We start from the raw sequence: 22,242 nt of genomic DNA, 5'->3' as shown, positions 1-22,242 counted from the left end.
TTCTATGACCTAACAACTAGTTACTACCTTCTATGACCTAACAACTAGTTACTACCTTCTATGACCTAACAACTTAAGTCAGCTATTTAGCTCAGTTTACTGAAGGTCATGGTACTGCCCCATATAATACATTAATGATTGATACAACATTTACATTCAGGAAGCCTGTCTGGAGATTGATTGAAACTGATTATGATATAAAGGTTTGAAGTGTAGCGGATCTGGACTGGGTTGAGAGTCGACCAGGTAGCTCAATTGGTAGAGCGTCAGTCTAGAGTTCAGGAGGTCTTGGGTTCAAATCCCAGTCGGTCTGTTGCATTTCTCTTTCTCCTGTTACAGAAGTTTACAGCTGATATCACCTGACACATAATTAGATGTTACAATAAATCTAAGTTCGAGGTCATTTCCATCAGCAAGGACTCTCATTCATACACCAGACCTTTCACTGGGATCAACACAACCCTTTACACTCTAGAAACCTGCATAAACCAGAACTTCAACTATAGGAAAAACTGGATATTCCACTGAAAACGATTGAGCATAAAACAAAGAAGCTCTATGAGAATTACTGTAATACTGTATAGGGAAGGTGAGTAAAATATTCATCTTTCACTGGTAAAATTCATTCTATATAATATCCAAGTGTTAATTTTCCCTTTTCACAGTTATATGAATGCTGTATGCTGAATTTGCCATTATTTTAATTATGTAAGGAGTCAAAAAGGATGAAAGTAAAATGCTGTGATAAACATTTCTCAGTATACAGTAACACGAAACTTGTTTGTGAAATGGAAGTGAGATGGTCATCATTAAACAGCTATGGAAGTCAACGATGGCCGACGTTACATACCCTCGGAGATTCCTCGGAACCAGTCATTTCCATAGTCGACCAATCAAATTCACGGATGCGTGCCTTCAGATCCTCATCTAACTGGTCCTGTAAAACAAACACACTTCCTGTAATGATTGATGTAAGGAATACCTTTAGTAAGATTCATGAAACCTGGTTGACCACTTCAGGAATACGTATATATATAAAAATGTCAACAATTTCAGTCCTAATACACAAATCTACAAATTTTCAGCACAAAGTATTCAAACATTCAAAAGCTACTCTTGATAAGTATTGCAGTGATTTGACACCTTCTTGTGGTGTTGACCTTGAGAATAGGTATCTGCTGCTATCTTCTCATCATATTGATATTTCATAAATGTTCATCAAATAAACTTGAGTGGTTCAGTAGATACAGTCCAGGCATGAACACCAATTGTTTGACCTTCAGTAGATACAGTCCAGGCATGGACACCAATTATTTGACCTTCAGTAGATACAGTCCAGGCATGAACCCCAATTATTTGACCTTCAGTAGATACAGTCCAGACATGGACACCAATTATTTGACCTTCAGTAGATACAGTCCAGGCATGGACACGAATTATTTGACCTTCAGTAGATACAGTCCAGGCATGGACACGAATTATTTGACCTTCAGTAGATACAGTCCAGGCATGGACACGAATTATTTGACCTTCAGTAGATACAGTCCAGGCATGGACACGAATTATTTGACCTTCAGTAGATACAGTCCAGGCATGGACACTAATTATTTGACCTTCAGTAGATACAGTCCAGGCAGGAACACCAATTATTTGACCTTCAGGAGATACAGTCCAGGCAGGAACACCAATTATTTGACCTTCAGGAGATACAGTCCAGGCAGGAACACCAATTATTTGACCTTCAGGAGATACAGTCCAGGCAGGAACACCAATTATTTGACCTTCAGGAGATACAGTCCAGGCAGGAACACCAATTATTTGACCTTCAGGAGATACAGTCCAGGCAGGAACACCAATTATTTGACCTTCAGGAGATACAGTCCAGGCAGGAACACCAATTATTTGACCTTTGACACATGCCAAAAAGAAGCAAGTTGTCTAAGGGCTATGTAATATGTAACAATCTTGTTTATTTAAACATTGACCTGTATGTTGGATTTGCCATTGTCCAGTTGGAATTCATATTGCCTATGAATGCCAACTGCTATCTTCTCATCATATTGATATTTCATAAATGTTCATCAAATAAACTTGAGTGGTTCAGTAGATACAGTCCAGGCATGAACACCAATTGTTTGACCTTCAGTAGATACAGTCCAGGAATGAACACCAATTGTTTGACCTTCAGTAGATACCGTCCAGGCATGGACACCAATTATTTGGCCTTCAGTAGATACAGTCCAGGCATGGACACCAATTATTTGGCCTTCAGTAGATACAGTCCAGGCATGAACACCAATTAATAGACCTTCAGTAGATACAGTCCAGGCAGGAACACCAATTATTTGACCTTCAGGAGATACAGTCCAGGCAGGAACACCAATTATTTGACCTTTGACACATGCCAAAAAGAAGCAAGTTGTCTAAGGGCTATGTAATATGTAACAATCTTGTTTATTTAAACATTGACCTGTATGTTGGATTTGCCATTGTCCAGTTGGAATTCATATTGCCTATGAATGCCAACTGCTATCTTCTCATCATATTGATATTTCATAAATGTTCATCAAATAAACTTGAGTGGTTCAGTAGATACAGTCCAGGCATGAACACCAATTGTTTGACCTTCAGTAGATACAGTCCAGGCATGGACACGAATTATTTGACCTTCAGTAGATACAGTCCAGGCATGGACACTAATTATTTGACCTTCAGTAGATACAGTCCAGGCATGGACACTAATTATTTGACCTTCAGTAGATACAGTCCAGGCATGGACACGAATTATTTGACCTTCAGTAGATACAGTCCAGGCAGGAACACCAATTATTTGACCTTTGACACATGCCAAAAAGAAGCAAGTTGTCTGAGGGCTATGTAATATGTAACAATCTTGTTTATTTAAACATTGAACTGTATGTTGGATTTGCCATTGTCCAGTTGGAATTCATATTGCCTATGAATGCCAACTGAAAGCGTTATTCAGCATTTAGTTCAAATAATGTATATTGTGTATGCTTGTTCAATGAATAGAACAGCCATCGTCCAGGGAGGGTCAGTGGTAGCCAACGAAACAATTATGATGTCATAATAATGATGACGTCAACAATTAATCGGTCCATTGCATTCATAGCCTATATGAATGCCAACTGAATTTGGAAGGGTTAAATAGTGACAATACATACGATGGTAATATAAATATGTTCCATAATATCCCCTACCATCCTCGATACTCCTGAGGTTCACTCACTTTCGCTCTCTTCACGTAGTCGTAGCAAAATCTAAGGTTCAGTGTGCACCACCTTCGGATGAGATGCGAAGACTAGTTTGATCATTTGATGTACATCAAAAGAATCTGTCAGTCATGAAACGTAAACTGACTGGCTTTGGTGTTGTGTGTCGCTCCTCTGTAATCTTCAAAGGACATGTATCAGCCTAGCGATTGGTCAGGACCTGAGACCAATCATATAGCTAGTTGCATGCCTTCAATTTTACTATGACATATTGCAGAGAAGTGAGCATAACCCTTGTGGTATCAAGGAAGATCTCCTACTGACATCACCAAAGATATTAAGTTATAGAGATTGTTTATTGTTCATAATATACAGACACTGAGTAAATAACACACTGACTTTAATATCAGGGTCGCAGCAGAACCATAATAAATACAATGATCTTTGTGACATGATTTGTTTACCACATGACTAAAATGTTTAATATGTCACATATACAAACTCCTTGACACCCTCGTTAAAATGTCTGCAGAGGGAGGTAAGGGTAATAGCTATCCTCACACAGAGACACTGTACTGGACCCCTGCTGGGAATACCGGGAATATTAAAGACATAATCATTTTATCTTATACATGCATTATTTAAAAGTCATAAAGAGTGAGGCAGGTTGTTGTTCTCTCCCATTGAAGACATAGGTGTACACAACTGTTGGTATCATTCACAGGGGACTCGAACAGTTCATTGTCATATTCCAGACTGGGATAAACTTAAGAAAAGACAGAAAGGGGATGGAGACACAACATCCTAGATAAGTGATGCATCTTCTTTATCTTCGTCGATAAAACCGTGGATACCAAGAAGGTATACAGAGTTCAAACTGGTGTAAGTAAAAATCCAGGAAAAGTACGAACAACACAGGAAATCTCTTCCAAACGTTGGAATTGTATTGGAGTAACATTGACATGTTTCAACTCAGAGGCAAGTCGATCGTCATCAGAACGCCTTCGAGTAAAAACATGTCAAAGTTGCTCCAATAAATTCTAAAGTTTGGAAAAGATTTGCAGTATTGTTCACACTTTTTCCTGGGTTTAAGAAAAGACAGTCAGAAATAGGTCCTTCATTTTTAATCTGATTTTTAACCTATATTATAGGTACTTTTTAGTTTGACTTTTACGTTATATTCAGATAAAATTATGAATAAGTTACATACCACTGGGTCATCCTTGGGTTCAAATTTTGGTTTGACCACCAGGTGGCGCTCCGACTTGCGTTTCTCCTTTGTTTTGCGCTGGTTTTCGTCCTTTTGGTATGTGGGCAACTCAGGCACAGCAATATTCACTTTGATGTCCTTTTCCTCTTTACTGTAAAAACACAAAATCAAATATTTAATTCCCGCCAGTAACTTCTTTTCATCTGGGTTTAGGCTTCTCGTTTGAATAAAAAGACGGTCATACTACAGGAGTGGGAAAATGTCACTGGGATTCAAACCTATGGCCTTCCAACTTAAGGAAGACCATGTGTACTCTAACCAAATGAGCTATACCTGGTTAACAATGGACACAGCCAACAAGTTCCACTGTAATTACATTGATCTATATCCCCTATATAAGTATTATATATATATATATATATCATTCTTAAGTGAAAAATCAAGATATCCCATCCCCTTTCTGTATTGTTTTTGAACATTTTGTCAAATCATCTGGATATACAAAACATAGGCTTGTTATATTGACAAAGGGGACCAGGTTTAAAGTAAAACTGTCATATAAAGTAGACGATGTAGATATCCTCTAACATCAAATACAGAGGATTTACCTGTCTGTGATATAAAGTATCCCCTATATAAGTATTATATATATATATATATATCATTCTTAAGTGAAAAATCAAGATATCCCATCCCCTTTCTTTATTGTTTTTGAACATTTTGTCAAATCATCTGGATACACAAAACATAGGCTTGTTATATTGACAAAGGGGACCAGGTTTAAAGTAAAACTGTCATGTAAAGTAGACGATGTAGATATCCTCTAACATCAAATACAGAAGATTTACCTGTCTGTGATATAAAGTAGATGATGGAGAGATATCCTCTAACATCAAATACAGAGGATTTACCTGCCTGTGATATAAAGTAGATGATGTAGAGATATCCTCTAACATCAAATACAGAGGATTTACGTGTCTGTGATATAAAGTAGATGATGTAGATATCCTCTAACATCAAATGCAGAGGATTTACCTGTCTGTGATATAAAGTATCCCCTATATAAGTATTATATATATATATATATATCATTCTTAAGTGAAAAATCAAGATATCCCATCCCCTTTCTGTATTGTTTTTGAACATTTTGTCAAATCATCTGGATACACAAAACATAGGCTTGTTATATTGACAAAGGGGACCAGGTTTAAAGTAAAACTGTCATATAAAGTAGACGATGTAGATATCTTCTAACATCAAATACAGAGGATTTACCTGTCTGTGACATAAAGTAGATGATGTAGATATCCTCTCACATAAAATACAGAGGATTTACCTGTCTGTGATATAAAGTCGATGATGTAGATATCCTCTATCATCAAATACAGAGCATTTCCCTGTCTGTGATATAAAGTAGATGATGTAGATATCATCTATCATCAAATACAGAGGATTTACCTGTCTGTGACATAAAGTAGATGATGTAGATATCCTCTAACATCAAATGCAGAGGATTTACCTGTCTGTGATATAAAGTATCCCCTATATAAGTATTATATATATATATATATATCATTCTTAAGTGAAAAATAAAGATATCCCATCCCCTTTCTGTATTGTTTTTGAACATTTTGTCAAATCATCTGGATATACAAAACATAGGCTTGTTATATTGACAAAGGGGACCAGGTTTAAAGTAAAACTGTCATATAAAGTAGACGATGTAGATATCCTCTAACATCAAATACAGAGGATTTACGTGTCTGTGATATAAAGTAGATGATGTAGATATCCTCTAACATCAAATGCAGAGGATTTACCTGTCTGTGATATAAAGTAGATGATGGAGAGATATCCTCTAACATCAAATACAGAGGATTTACCTGCCTGTGATATAAAGTAGATGATGTAGAGATATCCTCTAACATCAAATACAGAGGATTTCCCTGTCTGTGACATAAAGTAGATGATGTAGATATCCTCTAACATCAAATGCAGAGGATTTACCTGTCTGTGATATAAAGTAGTTGATGTAGATATCCTCTAACATCAAATACAGAGTATTTACCTGTCTGTGATATAAAGTAGATGATGGAGAGATATCCTCTAACATCAAATACAGAGGATTTCCCTGTCTGTGACATAAAGTAGATGATGTAGATATCCTCTCACATAAAATACAGAGGATTTACCTGTCTGTGATATAAAGTATATGATGTAGATATCCTCTAACATCAAATACAGAGGATTTACCTGTTTGTGATATGAGGTGGAATTCTGAAAACCTTGCAGTAAAATATAGCACAGGAACAATTTTTTTCTACTTTTTTTAAAATCTCAACCAACATTTCAAACTTGAAAACTAGGTGAACTTTGTTGTTAATCTGATATTTAAGCTCGGACAAAGTTTGGTTTCTGTCTGAGGATTATTATTGAGTGACAGTCACGACCCCCTGCTGGTGGCCATTCTCCCTCAGTTATTGACATACAAAATGTCCATATCCTTATTATTGATTTTGGCCTGTATTGATATGCCCATTGACATTATATACTATAACTAATGCTCTTCAACAATATCTCATCTTTCATGTTTCCATATCAAGATATCTTGTGGCATTAGAGATAAGTTACGGCAATAATATGTCAGTTCAAAATCAGGCCAAAGCTTTCTCCGTTATTAATAACTAAAAACACCAATAAGATCAACTTGAATTTTCGTATACAAAGTTTATCAATTTATAATCATTTGCCAATCGTAAAAAAAGAAGATTGAAGATAGTAGGGTTTTTTCTGCACTGTCTCCAATTTAATTGCTACAAGAAACCATATGATGATCAATATGTCCAGAAGACTGGGTTTTGACAGTACATTTGATAGCTGGTTTGTTTTAGAATTGTGATCTTATATATATACAGTTAGTCTCCCAGTGTGGTCAGAGATGAAATGAGTTTCTAGCCAAATCAAGATAGAGCTCTTTTAAAATGAACAAAAACTTACAAAAACTTCCAGTCCAAATGGCTACTGTATTGACACTAGTCAGGCGAGTCCTCCATGTACGGTCTCGTACACTGTACGAACCCATGGGGCACCCGTTACTCAGGATAACATCCACATGGGTGTTATTTGAATTTCTACTTAGTAAATGACTGACACCATGGTCATATTTGACCACTGACCTATATAGATCATCTACACCCCTCCAGTCTGTTAAACCCATTAATGTCAATAGTACTTACCATGCTCCAATACATAACCGCCCATAATGCTATTCACGTGTAATACTTTGATCAAATAGGTGTTACGATATAAAGTAATATATACTTATTTAATCCCCAGTTCAAATTTTGTAATTGACTTTTTACACTAGTAATACATGCCAAAGGTCACAAACCATGGGCACCGCATGCTTCCTGAAATGTTGTTATCAAAATAAAAACACAGCTTAAGGACAAATGCTACCTTTTATAATCTCCATGCCAAAGAGTTCCATATTGCTAATTACAAACATGATACACAAGAATACATTCAATGATAAACACTCTGATACTTGTCAATTGATCAATAATGATACTTAGAATCGTTAGCACGAAGGAGATATCCAAAGGGAAAAGACAATATAAAACGTGTAAGGTCTAGCGCATAAATATCCTGAACAGACCTCAACTGGGCTGGAGAAATAAGACTTCAATGTCAATCTGTCTTAGGTCTATTTAGGGGGGGGGGGGGGGGAATCCTATACCTGTATAGAGAGGAATTATAAACGGCCGTTTACCACTTCCAACAAATAAAGTCAATCAAGCTCTTTGGTTAAAAGCTAGTACATATTGAGCAAGTCATTTGCTCAATTCCACATTTAAAATGTTTTACACTCAAGAACAAAACTATATACTAAACATTCAGAAAATACTACACCATAATTCTGTGTACAAGTATGGACTTGAAATAGTGTTATGTCATCCAATGATTCTAGCCTATTGTTTAAAGTACCATTTCGCATGGATAAATCTATATCAGGCTTAAAATAGTGCTCTCTATCTAGCTACGGTACAATACATGCACAATAATTGATTCTGTCTGCCAAAGCCGTTTCCCCCAGTGGTTAAACAAGTAGAATTACTACACATGCAATTGGCAGTGTCTCCTTGTCCTGGGCCGTGGATCAATGAGTATCACACTTCACCGTTAGGCTCAAGTACCATTAACATACCTGTGAAAGCTGCGCACACAGGTACGGAGGCTGGGTAGCTCGTTAACAAGGACAGCTACACAGGAAACCGTAGCATTACATGTGTAGGGGGTAGTGGAACATTACCGTTAACACTGAAACAACCGGACTTGATTGATGACAGGATTGCGGTATCATATCCTATAGACACTGGTATCACTAATGGTGTAGATAATAGATATAAAAATACAATTTGATTTCTTATTCTTAGATATATCTATCAGGCTGAAAACAGTACACAACGTGGAAAGTCATATAAAAAGAAACTGAATTGCTACTACAATCACACTTTAAGAGGAAAAATAACCCTAGTATTGGTCAATGAAATTATTTTCGTCAAATTGCCTGTGAAATGATGAACCCTTAAACATTTATAGATAAACTACCTAGGTACCCCCCCTCAATCATATAACTGTAAACTAGCACAATCGAACTTATCCAAGTCTCCACAAATCCCTACTTCATCTCTGTGTTTTCTTTCTTTTACACAGATATAAAATATAATGCAGGGGTAAAGAACCAAGGTCCAATAAGTGTAGATGAATGTTCCAATCATCTTCTAGGTTTACAATATATACAACAGGTGAGTAAGACAAGTAACTCACCATCTAGAGAAACGTCTTTAATCGAGCAATCTCTGTAGGGACCAAGACAACAACTATATACCTCCAATACACACTGACTTATATAGTTGTCTTAGAGCAACAGACCCGGTCTAGATCAGTCTCACAAGGTATGGTATCCCACACATTCATCATTGTAGCTCAGAGAGGCTTTACGTTTTCAATCCCCTCTAAACAAAACCGACAAGCCCCCATAATCCGGTGTCATGCATAAAAAGTACCCCCCTACCAAAAAGTATCCGGATACTTTTTATACCCTGACCAAAAAGGACCCCCCTATAAAAAAATGATTTTTCTCTTTTTTTTTATCCAATTGAGTTCAGAACTTAAACATGACATCACAGGGGAATATTAATCCACCCCTACCCCACCAATACCCACCCCGGGGCCAGGAAATGATGCCAAAATATTTTTTAAACACTGGACACAATAAGGTTTTGGGACTCAAGTAGAAACATTTACGTTTATGTTATAGTCATTGCCCAACCTATATTCAATTCCCCACACCCCGGATACTTTTTATACCTGCATAAAATGTACCTTCTGCTTAAATAGTATCCGGATCCTTTTTGGTAGGGGGGTGCTTTTTATGCATGGGGGGAGCATTTTATGCAGGTATAAAAAGAATCCGGATACTTTTTATGCTGCATAAAAAGTATCCGTATACTATTTAAGCAGAAGGTACATTTTATGCAGGTATAAAAAGAATCCGGATACTTTTTATACCCCTACCAAAAAGTATCAGGATACTTTTTATACCCCTACCAAAAAGTATCAGGATACTTTTTATACCTGCATAAAATGCCCCCCCCAGGCATAAAAAGTCCCCCCCTACCAAAAAGTACCCCCCCTGTATAAAAAGTACCCCCCTATGAAAAAACCAGATGTTTCAAAAAATTTAATCAATAACAGTTCAGAAGTTGATTAGAAGGTTACAGTTGCATGTTTATTCACCCCTACCCCACCAATACCCACCCCGGGGCCAGGAAATTATGCCAAAATAATTTTCAATTGCTGGATAAAGGTACATTTGGTGAGTCAAGTAGAAACATTTACATTTATGTTATAGTCATATCTTATCTGAAAATCCAAGTACAATGAACTTTTACGTTGAATCATAGTGATATCTTACCGGTTTCATGCATAAAATGTACCTTCTGCTTAAATAGTATCCGCATACTTTTTATGCAGCATAAAAAGGATCCGGATACTATTTAGGCAGGAGGTACATTTTATGCATGACACCGGTAAGATATCACTATGATTCAACGTAAAAATTCATTGTACTTGGATTTTCAGATAAGATAAGGACCCGTTGCTTATAAACTCATGAGGGCATATCTTTGGCTGTCATTGAGGTGTTGCATATTAACTCAGGCAAATTAGCTCCCCTGAAAGGTAATGTGATAAGCTCACGTCACGGCTGTTTTCCATATTAGCCATTATATGGCTGTTACTATGCGTTTTATCAGGATTGCAGTGACAGGTGCCCTGCGCTGTTGACCCTGTCAGAGCTAAGGTAAATATGCCATTCCCTTTCGTATGATCAATAGCTCCCGTTTCTACTCGACACATCAGGAAACATGGAAATCTCATTTTAGATGTCTAGCAATGTGAACAGGTAATGGTGTTCTTACAGACATCGACAAAGAAAGCATTGAGTGCCCTGTACATAACGATTCTTTGAACTAAAGTCAGCAAATATAATATCTCCTGGTCATTAGATAAGTATCATCATATAAGACTTCACACATTGGAAACTTCAATATTTGCAAACACCAATCGCCTTACAATATATCAATATCAGATATAACAATCAAATGAGACTCAATTCATTTTTGTACATTACAAAATTGAAGTTATCAAAAACCATCTTCTGGTCACATTCTAGTGCTGAAATTTGGTATTCTGAAAACCATGAGACAAATATATAATGTACATGACTAAATCATGTCAGAGCACCACACCGCCTCCCACGATGTACCTATATCCAAAGTTTTACCCAAATCAAGAAACATTTGCAGCAATTAGATAGGCTCTGGAAACCATTATCTTGAGGTCATGGTAAAAGGTAAATAAATGTCAAAGTGACCTCATTTTAGCAGGAGAAACATATCGCTTTCCCATGATGTATCTGTATGTCCATTCACAAAACAATGGCTGAGATCAGCTCTAGTAACCATTATTCTAGGACTATAGGTCAAAGTCAAAGGTCAAATAGAGGTCAAAGTGACCTTATTTTAGGATACAGCACACCGCTTTCATATGCAAAGTTTTATGCCCATTATTGAAAAAGTGGCTAAGATTTGCTCCAGAAAAAAGAACCAGCATGGAGGGGTTAGATGGACAGACAAAGTGATTACTATTTATTCCCATTTGGTTGAGGTTTAGATGGACAGACAAGGTGATTACTATTTATTCCCATTTGGTTGAAGCAGGGGTATTAAAACTAGGAAAGGATTTTGTTGAAACCTCCTGGACAGGGGTTTACCCCAGACAAAATATGGTACACATTCCATTTCTATGTTGAATATTTGCATTTTTTTCATTCAATGTTGTTTATTACTTTACTACATCAACCAGGTTTATGTATACAAAATGTATAACTTTATTACTCACTGTAAAAACAACATATACAGCCAACTCCAACCAGTAAAGTTTGATAGAATCTATTCATTAGCATTTTTAGTCAGCTAAGTGTAGATCAACATGACATTTACATCTGATATCTGATCTTACAGGTAAGGTATTGAAACCGTAAAGGAGCATGTGAATTAAACGTCCTTTAAACCATCATTAAATCCCAGTTAACTGTACATGCATGATTAAATTTGTATAATAAAATAATTTCATGATTTAATATTGTAAATTATCATTATCTAACGTGGAGCTTATCTATTTCCTTACCTAATCAGTAGGTAAACCAATGCTGAGATATTTACACCTGTGTGCTGTAATGGTTCGACATCTTTATCACCCGACTACTGTTCGTTTGTCAGTGAATTATTTATACCACCGCTCCTTAATCAGACTTCACATCCACCATGACATAAATCATAATGGGTCTCAAATAAAGATTTTAGAGCTGAAAAAGGGTCTCTATAGCTATACTATAATTTGATATCCTATAGAGCAGAGGGTGGATTTAGGAATTTTAAGGACAGACCCCATTCAGTGGCTTTGAAAGTATAATTTTTGCATTAAGAATCACAGTTTTGGGTGTCTTGGGAACCTCCACCCCTACCACCACCTGAGACCTCAAGGAGGGATCCCCCCGGAGGAGCCTTTGGATGAAGTTTTGAGTTCACATCCGAGATCAACCTGTTCTAGCAGTCATATTGAAACTGTTCTACCTATCAGCCGATTATCTCCTGCGCTCGTTTGTACTAACTCCAACGTAAGGTGAACAGTAATTAACATAACTGTAAAATTTATTATAACCATTGATACTATTATCAAATATTTGTTTAGTAAAATTTATTACAATTATTGAATTTGGAAACAGAAACAAACAAAAACTGAAATTCTAGGAGTCAAACTCATGACCCACTGCCCCCCATTCTTCATTACTATATAGTGAACAGATATCCAAGAAATAATAAATCAAAGATAAAAACCCTGCAAAAGGAAGTAAATGTATGTCAGAAAAAAATCTTTTATGTTGCTTTATATTCTATTTACAACCGAGAATATGCCAGCTATGAAGTGTAACTCTTCTTGCAATTAATTCACTTGTTCAGTGGTACTCTTCACCTTAAATAACTCAGTGATACTCTTCACCTTGAATAACCCAGTGGTACTCTTCACCTTGAATAACTCAGTGGTACTCTTCACCTTAAATAACTATATTTAGAGACATTTACAGAAGGAAACAGAACTTACGTACTACAGTTAAACTATGTCAGAGACATTAAATTCTTATTTTGGATGGAGACACCTGATTTTGGAACAGTTTCTAAGCAAACAGTGTACTTCAGAGTCCTGAAATGTTCATATCACATACATGTACATTATATTTACATGATAGTACTTTCAAATGATCTTTAATAGTCAAACTTCTAATAAAAAAACAATACACTGATTAAGAAATTAAAAAAACACTACTATACAGTCAAGTTTTAATCCATTCTTGAACCAAAAGCTGTCAATTATGTGACACAACTTAAAAACAGCATAACGTTCAATCTTTCAAAACGACATTCAACAATCTTTTATGATTTGTGAGTATTTAGGGACATTTATGATTTTATGATGAATTGTTCAATACATGTACAGGTATGCTACAGAGGTTTATTCTAAAATTCTCAATGTACAGTACCTGTGTAAGAACTCGCGGACACCACCAGGGGGTAAACAGATTCTTATCCAAGTGTATATAATCCCTTACTCTCAGAGCACCAACCCCGTCGCCAGCGCACTGTCACCAAACAGCACTGTCAGGGTACTTCATCCAACACATGATCACGATTCTAGCTTTAAACAATTCTCACCTGGCAGGTAATCTTGAGAGGTTTCTCGTTAAGATTTACCTCGGCTCTGTTTGCCTTACTAAGCGTGGACGAGAGATCCAAGATGACTCGGTTATTAGCAACACGTGTGAGTGGGGTAGCGGTATGCTGCCTTAGTTACTTAGTTCATTATAACCCGCCACACAAAACCACCTGTGATCTGTACAAACATTTGTCAATAGAATCTACCTGTGTGTACATACATATTGCATATACCCTTCACTTCATACACAAGTCTAATGTCACAATACCCTCTTATCTCTAGCAAACACCTAACGAACAAAATTACCGTTTTGTTTTAATTGCAATTCAGGTGATTATCTTATTCACCTAAAATAAAAATAAAAAATTATACCAGACAAAATGATGTTCCTTTCAAGTGGTGTTTTTATAGAAACGAAATAAAAAGGAAGGTTGGAAATTGGATCTCAGCCAAAGTTCTTCAATGAAAGCTTTTTGAAAAACTTTAAAGAGTCATGAAATGAGACCTTGCTGTTATATATAGATTTTGTATAAAAGATTCCCTATTGGAATGGTGGAAAGGCTACCTGCCCCACAGGTATAAAACGAGAAGGTTTTGATAAGCAAGGAGAAGATATATTTGTAATATCACCACCTACAGAGTTAAATGTTAAAAAGAGTTGATTGATCCTAGTCTCTGTCCTCACTGAAAACTTAGTAGTGTCAGCCCAGAGATTAAAAATTTCAAATGCAATCATGGTTGACCTGAAAACCTATTGAAATCACTGACAAAAGCCAAGGTATTTATTGGTAAGTCTAGGGCCAATGTATTCTTGTTTATTTGTCAATCTTAACAAATGTGTTCAAATGGTATGTGTTTATTGGTTGATCTAAAGAAAGTACAAATATTGAAGTTTTTTTAACACTGGTTATTGCCTTAATGTTGTCTAGGTGTAACAGGTCACATACAGGTGCCACACCAATCAACAGGTAGACCTTTCTATGCTACATATAAGTAACAGATAGATACACACAGTCACAGAGAGATGTATGAAATTTAATTCTAAACCCTGAATTATAGAAACTTCATTTCATCTTTTCAACCTGTATATTTTTTCTAAAAGTATTACTTTCATAAATCCTCCACATTTTCATACGTATATAGAAGTATTTGACTGCATAGATCTCTGTCATCGTCCCTGAATACTGTAATATTTTCATTGACAGAATCTGAATATAAAACACCAAAATAGTTGTATGGTAAATCAATAGCTTTAATCATCCCAGTTTCCATCTCTGTTTCCACAACAGAGAGGAATTTTGACTCGCGAGGCACAGCCTATTGTTTATTCTTGCCTCAGTGCTATGTTCCAAGATCAGTATGTTACCTATCTGAGTAAACAATGTAATAACAGGTTTAGTGGAGACAGTTATGAGTATCAGGGGATTTAATGAAGTACAAAACAGTATTCCTGGTTATAAATATTGAATCGCAACTCTGTTTCATTACGGTAACTAGGGCCACTAGGACAAAGCAAGAACACTGCCGAAGGCACCACAACACTACGTATATACAGTCACTGATACTAACCCTTATCACAGTACAGTCTCACTGTTGTTAAATATATCGCTTACATGAATTTGATCCTGTATTACTTTGAAGACATTTAACATCACATAACAGAAAACATAGTATCAAACAATTGTAGTGTCTGTTGTATTTTGTAAGCCAACCAACAAGTTTGGTTTTCAGCATCACAAACTAACCAAGCAAATCTATACCAACCTTACCTCACAATCTCAAGCCTTGCACACTTACCAACTAGCAACACAAACCTACCAACTAACCACAAAACCTACTAACTAGCAACACAAACCTACCAACTATCCACACAACTAACCACACTAACCTACCAACTAGCAACACAAACCTACCAACTATCCACACAACTAACTACACACACCTACCCCTTACCACACTAACGTACCAACTAACCACACTAACCTACCAACTATCCACACAAACCTACCAACTAACCACAATAACCTACCAACTATCCACACAACTAACCACACACACCTACCCCTTACCACACTAACCTACCAACTAGCAACACTAACCTACCAGCTTACTTCACTAACCTACCAACTAACCATACTAACCTACCAGCTTACTTCATTAACCTACCAACTAACCACACTAATCTATCAACTTACCACACAAACCTACCCCTTACCACACTAACCTACCAACTAACCACACTAACCTATCAACTTACCACACAAACCTACCCCTTACCACACCAACCTACCAACTAACCACACTAACCTACCAACTAACCATACTAACCTACCAACTAACCACACTAACCTACCAACTAACCATACAAACCTACCAGCTTACTTCATTAACCTACCAACTAACCACACTTACCTATCAACTTACCACACAAACCTACCCCTTACCGCACTAACCTACCAACTAACCACACTAACCTACCAACTAACCATACAAACCTACCAGCTTACTTCATTAACCTACCAACTAACCACACTTCCCTATCAACTTACCACACAAACCTACCCCTTACCACAGTAACCTACCAACTAACCACACTAACCTACCAACTAACCACACTAACCTACCAACTAACCATAATAACCTACCAGCTTACTTCACTAACCTACCAACTAACCACACTAACCTATCAACTTACCACACAAACCTACCCCTTACCGCACTAACCTACCAACTACCCACACTAACCTACCAACTAACCATACTAACCTACCAGCTTACTTCATTAACCTACCAACTAACCACACAAACCTACCAACTAACCACACTAACCTACCAACTAACCACACTAACCTATCAACTTACCACACAAACCTACCAAATGAAGTACCCAACCAATTGGATGTATGAACGTTTCATGAAACAAACTAGAGAAACAATTGATTCTATCATGCAGACCACAGACCAACCTGATCAATGGAGTGCCTCTATAGACTAACCAACCAATCACACCTTGAGTATCCTATCTAGCCAGCTTCTGACCCAGCCGATGAATCCGTTATAGAAACAGCATTCCTCTCTGACAAATTATGTATAGTGATTGAGACAATGTGAAGGTAAGAACCAATATTACGTAATTCCTGAATGTTCAACAATTTAACATTTCAAAGTATGAAAGATATAAAAAAAAATCAACATTTAAAACAATGCACTGATGCCCCACAAATCCAACATTTGAATCCATTGATGCCCCAAAAATCCAACATTTGAATCCATTGATGCCCAACAAATCCAACATTTGAATCCATTGATGCCCCACAAATCCAACATTTGAATCCATTGATGCCCTACAAATCCAAAATTTGAATCCATTGATACCTCACAAATCCAACATTTGAATCCATTGATGCCCCACAAATCCAACATTTGAATCCATTGATGCCCAACAAATCCAACATTTGAATCCATTGATGCCTCACAAATCCAACATTTGAATCCATTGATGCCCCACAAATCCAAAATTTGAAACAATTGATGCCCCAAAAATCAAACATTTGTGATGCCAAACTCATCTTACATTTAAAACAATGCACTGATGCCCCAAAAATTCAATATTTGAACAATTGATGCCCCACAAATCACACATTTTAAAGCATTGTTGCTCTGTAATACAAAATTTGGAACTGTTGATGCCCCATACATTTTATGTAAGAAAACTGTCAATGCTGAAAATTACCCCACCAACGTTTGAAATAGCATCAGTCTACAAACCAACTTTTGACTCTTCCATCTGATGGACATTTAAATATTGTTGATAATTCTACTTACCTATCATTGATCTTTTAACCAAATTCTTGGATTTTTACAAAAAAAGTCACACTTGAATTGGTTTATAAGTCCAGGCACCGTCACCGTCACCAGACAAGAAACAGCTACACCCAGACAGGAACAGAACACCAGTTGCAACGATGGAATAAAATATTTATCCTGTACTCCTAATATATCCCCTTAAATGTCAGCACCAGCAGTCACCAGCCAGCAAAATAGCCAGTGTTTATTTGAAATCTACCGTTTTAATTACAGGTGGTTTTTAATTATTGACTTCCTTGTGTTTTGAAGCTCTCTGTACATAGTAACCATTGATGATATCAACTCTGACATGCAGCCAATAAAATATAGACCCAAGTTTACAACAGCTAAGGGTATATGCTACTTAACACACCTTCCATCCAAAAGAGCTCTACACTAGAAATCTCTATATGAATGGTAATGTCCACCCACTTGATGGCATATTTAAAAGGTACATGTAGAACAAGGCATCCAACTATAATACAGAGGCAGGGTAGTCGAGTGGTAGGACACCGGGCACGGCACTATGTTCTATCTTTGAACAAGATACTTTACTCCGCTTGTTCCAGTCTACTCAGCTGTAAATGAGTACATGGTTAGGCAGTGCTAGAATTGTTGAATGCTAGCTGTGAGCACCTTAATGGCAGCTCCGGCTGTATGCTCCCCAGGGAGTTGAGAAAGATATTGGCTGTTGCAAAGACCAAATAACCACAGATAATAATTTGTGAACCGCTTTGAGACAGCCTACGAGCTGGCCTATGATAAAGCGGTATATAAGAACCTCCAATTATTTATTTATTATCAAAAAAACTGATAACAACATGAACTTGTGAACACATATGAGGTCTTTTGGGCACCCCTGATAATTTTTAGATATAGACATCTTGAAAAATCCTTATTTTCGTTTTATTCAATATGGCTGCTGCGAATATCTGAATATAGCCCCTGAGAGCAGAAAATGTTTGTTTCTTGAGATAAATAAATGGTATAGAAATACTAGGTATTGACAGGCTGACAGGTAACTCAGAGAAATGGCCATAACGTCTACAATTTTTAAATTGGCCACAAGTCCATCATTCATGCTCTGAAATCAGAAAGATTCAGAGGAAACGTTGTATTGTAGAGAAGTGTATGATAATTTTTCACTGACGAGGTTGGGGGATTGATGGTTTGGGGAAGGAGTACCTCCCATGGCATTTTATGGTGTTATATATCTCCTTTTTTGGGAGAGGGGGAGGGGGAGGGGGAGAAAAGAGATGGAGAGTATATGATAATATCCCTACCTTTCTTCCGGAGGAGGAGCGGGAAGAGGGGTTTCCACTTTAGCAGTTTCATCTTCTTTCTTCTCCATCTCCTCCTTAGGTTTGCGAGTCTTTGTGATTGGAACTTTTGTTTTCTTGGTGCAGGTTCTGGGCCTCTTTGTGGCAGGCTTTTCCTCAACAGGTTCTTTAGGGGTCAGGATCTCTGGGGTGGGGGGAGGCTGTGCTGGGGGTCCTCCAGTCCCATCTAGTTCTGTGTCATTGTGCAGGAAGAGAGTGGGCGTGTCTGATTTCTTCTACAAAATAAAGAAAAATCCTTTATGGTACTGAAAACATATTTTCAGAAATGTTATGTAATAATATATAAGGTACTAATTCTGATATGTACAAAGTCATAATCTTTAAGAATATCCTCTTTCATTAAGCACACAGACAAAGGAACATATTGGATTAGATAAATTGTGTCTGATATTGTAACACCTCATAGAAATCAGATGGTAGCCTGTATACTTATACAGCCATACAAAAGTGTCTTTACTGTATATTAAACTTATCACCATAAATAAAACAGCATTGCTTTGAAATTTCTGAACTAAAAAGATGCCACTGTATAGTATAAACCAACACTGGACCAAAGTAATTTTTATTATAGGATTTTTAACGGCCAATCAACACAAAAGAGGTCATTAGGGCCGATAGATAGAAGATAAAACATGTTAAGGAAAATTACATCGAACAAATGAAAAGGTAACAGACAAAGTAAGTGGCTACCAGTGGCGGATCCAGAGGGGTTTTTTGGGCTTCAGGAAACCCACCCACCCTGAGAATTTTCTTTAAAAATCATGTATTTTCACCATTTTCCTCAATTTTCCCCCACATGGAAACCCCCCCAGGAAATTTGGAAACCCCCCCCCCAGATAGGTCTCTGGATCCGCCACTGGCTACGGAACAGTTTCTACGTAGGTAAGAATTGTTCAGATAGTTACTGTTTCAAAAAGGGATTTGAGATCTGTTATATTGTTATAAAATTATTCTCTTGTTGGCTGAAGGTCAAACGCATTCTAATAACAAGTGTTGTGTGAATGACCCATCGGGAGACGGGCAAGGAGAACATCATGCCAAGGGTATATACTGACACTAACACACAAAATACAGAGATAGTATCGTAAGATAAGATGACAGATATAAAATAAAGCATACACCAACCTGTGGTCAGGACATGTTGTATATCCAAAACCATATCATTAAGCTTTATGTCAATGTTAAAATCCAGCAACCACACAATCAAGTTGGGAAAAGATGTCATTCAAAATGCTGATGGTAATCTAAACTCTGTCTTCCTATATGTACTTTTTTTAAAGCTCATTAGAACTTAAGAGAATTTTATTGTCTTTCTATAATTAATAATCATTCCAAATCACTAGTAGTATATTTAAACCTTGAAAAATTTGGTTAAATATTGAAAGAACATTACAATTGTTTCCAGTTTTCTGACATCATCAGCATATTGATTATCCAAAACTACAACTTATCTATGTCTAAAGTATCATGATATATCTGAATTTCCAATCATCAATATTTCCAAAAGTGATCTTATTTTCACCAATAAATGTAGAGCACTTACTACGATACAGTAATATTGAGATATCATATATATAAAATATTAAATCATTGTTACATCATATCTCACGTAGAATTCACTATCCCAGACAATCTACACTAAGCATTTTTTAACACTCACCCAAACAACGGCCAAATCTGTTATTGTTGGCGACCAAATGTACAACACAATTCCGAGAGAAACGCTCTTGAAATGTTTTGTGGTCGCTTAAATCTTGTTTACTAAAATAAGTGTGGTAAGATGGAAATGGTATTTGACATAGGCCACCTTTTACTTGGTGGTAACACAAAGCAAATAGGTCTGACAATGGCCACACACAAATTATCAATATGTCAGGCTGCTGGTACCGGTAAAATGTTTGATCAAGAATGATTATCATTTGTTTGTCCCACAGGCCTATACAGGCACTATACAAAATATGTGTTGGAAATTAAAAGCCTAATGCTTGTGGATAAACGTGGAAAATCAATGGTTCTTGTTAATATTTCACTGTTCTGAATTAGACTGAATTGCTTACATTAGGTAGTGGGACTCCTAGTCGGACAATAATCACTAGGTCTTTTACGGGCGACCATTGTCACCTTATTATTAATTTCATGCCTGAATATTTCTCCCTACATTGGACGGTATGTCAACAGTAGGGTAGATAATACAGGCATACACACATTCTACCCATAACACAGATTTAATGATTGCACCAATTATACCAATTATATCAATATAACATTGATATCAATTATATCAATGATAAATCAGTATTGATAGAACAATTATACCCAAAATTGAAACCCTGTACAGATACCTGTGCAGGGTAACAAATTCTACCTGTGTAAAGAGGACAAATAACATCAGTTCTGTAGATAGGAGAGTGGCAAGTACCACCTGTGTAAAAATGTCAGTGACTAGTTCTACCGGAGTATAAAGGACAATGACTATTCACACCTGTGTATGATGACAAGTTACACCTGTGTATAAAGGACAGTGACTATCACACCTGTGTATGATGACAAGTTTCACCTGTGTATAAAGGACAGTGACTATTCACACCTGTGTATGATGACAAGTTCGCCTGTGTATAGATGACTGTGACATGTCATACCTGTGTGTGATGACAAGTTACACCTGTGTATGATGACAAGTTACACCTGTGTATAGATGACTGTGACATGTCATACCTGTGTATGATGACAAGTTACACCTGTGTATAGATGACTGTGACATGTCATACCTGTGTATGATGACAAGTTACACCTGTGTATAGATGACTGTGACATGTCATACCTGTGTATGATGACAAGTTACACCTGTGTATAGATGACTGTGACATGTCATACCTGTGTATGATGACAAGTTACACCTGTGTATAGATGACTGTGACATGTCATACCTGTGTATGATGACAAGTTACACCTGTGTATAGATGACTGTGACATGTCATACCTGTGTATGATGACAAGTTACACCTGTGTATAGATGACTGTGACATGTCATACCTGTGTATGATGACAAGTTACACCTGTGTATAGATGACTGTGACATGTCATACCTGTGTATGATGACAAGTTACACCTGTGTATAGATGACTGTGACATGTCATACCTGTGTATGATGACAAGTTACACCTGTGTATAGATGACTGTGACATGTCATACCTGTGTATGATGACAAGTTACACCTGTGTATAGATGACTGTGACATGTCATACCTGTGTATGATGACAAGTTACACCTGTGT

General features: G+C 36.8%; 1 protein-coding gene across 13 annotated transcripts in view; it reads right to left on the bottom strand.

Annotated features, from left to right (window-relative positions):
* The window catches only part of LOC110458542, a 91,310-nt gene that overhangs the window by 10,633 nt on the left and 58,435 nt on the right, over nucleotides 1-22,242 (bottom strand). For all 13 annotated transcript variants that reach the window (XM_021510284.1, XM_021510281.1, XM_021510286.1 and 10 more), the window contains 3 exons: nucleotides 18,912-19,183; nucleotides 4,444-4,594; nucleotides 851-937 (listed from right to left, as the gene is read on the bottom strand). In XM_021510284.1, the coding sequence (XP_021365959.1) occupies nucleotides 851-937; nucleotides 4,444-4,594; nucleotides 18,912-19,183 (510 nt within the window). The remainder of the gene's footprint in view (nucleotides 1-850; nucleotides 938-4,443; nucleotides 4,595-18,911; nucleotides 19,184-22,242) is intronic.

The sequence above is a fragment of the Mizuhopecten yessoensis genome, unplaced genomic scaffold, assembly GCF_002113885.1.
Source record: "Mizuhopecten yessoensis strain PY_sf001 unplaced genomic scaffold, ASM211388v2 scaffold9651, whole genome shotgun sequence".
Classification (NCBI taxonomy): Eukaryota; Metazoa; Mollusca; class Bivalvia; order Pectinida; family Pectinidae; genus Mizuhopecten; species Mizuhopecten yessoensis.
The sequence above is the reverse complement of the archived record's forward strand: the minus strand, read 5'-3'. Positions and strand labels throughout refer to the sequence as shown.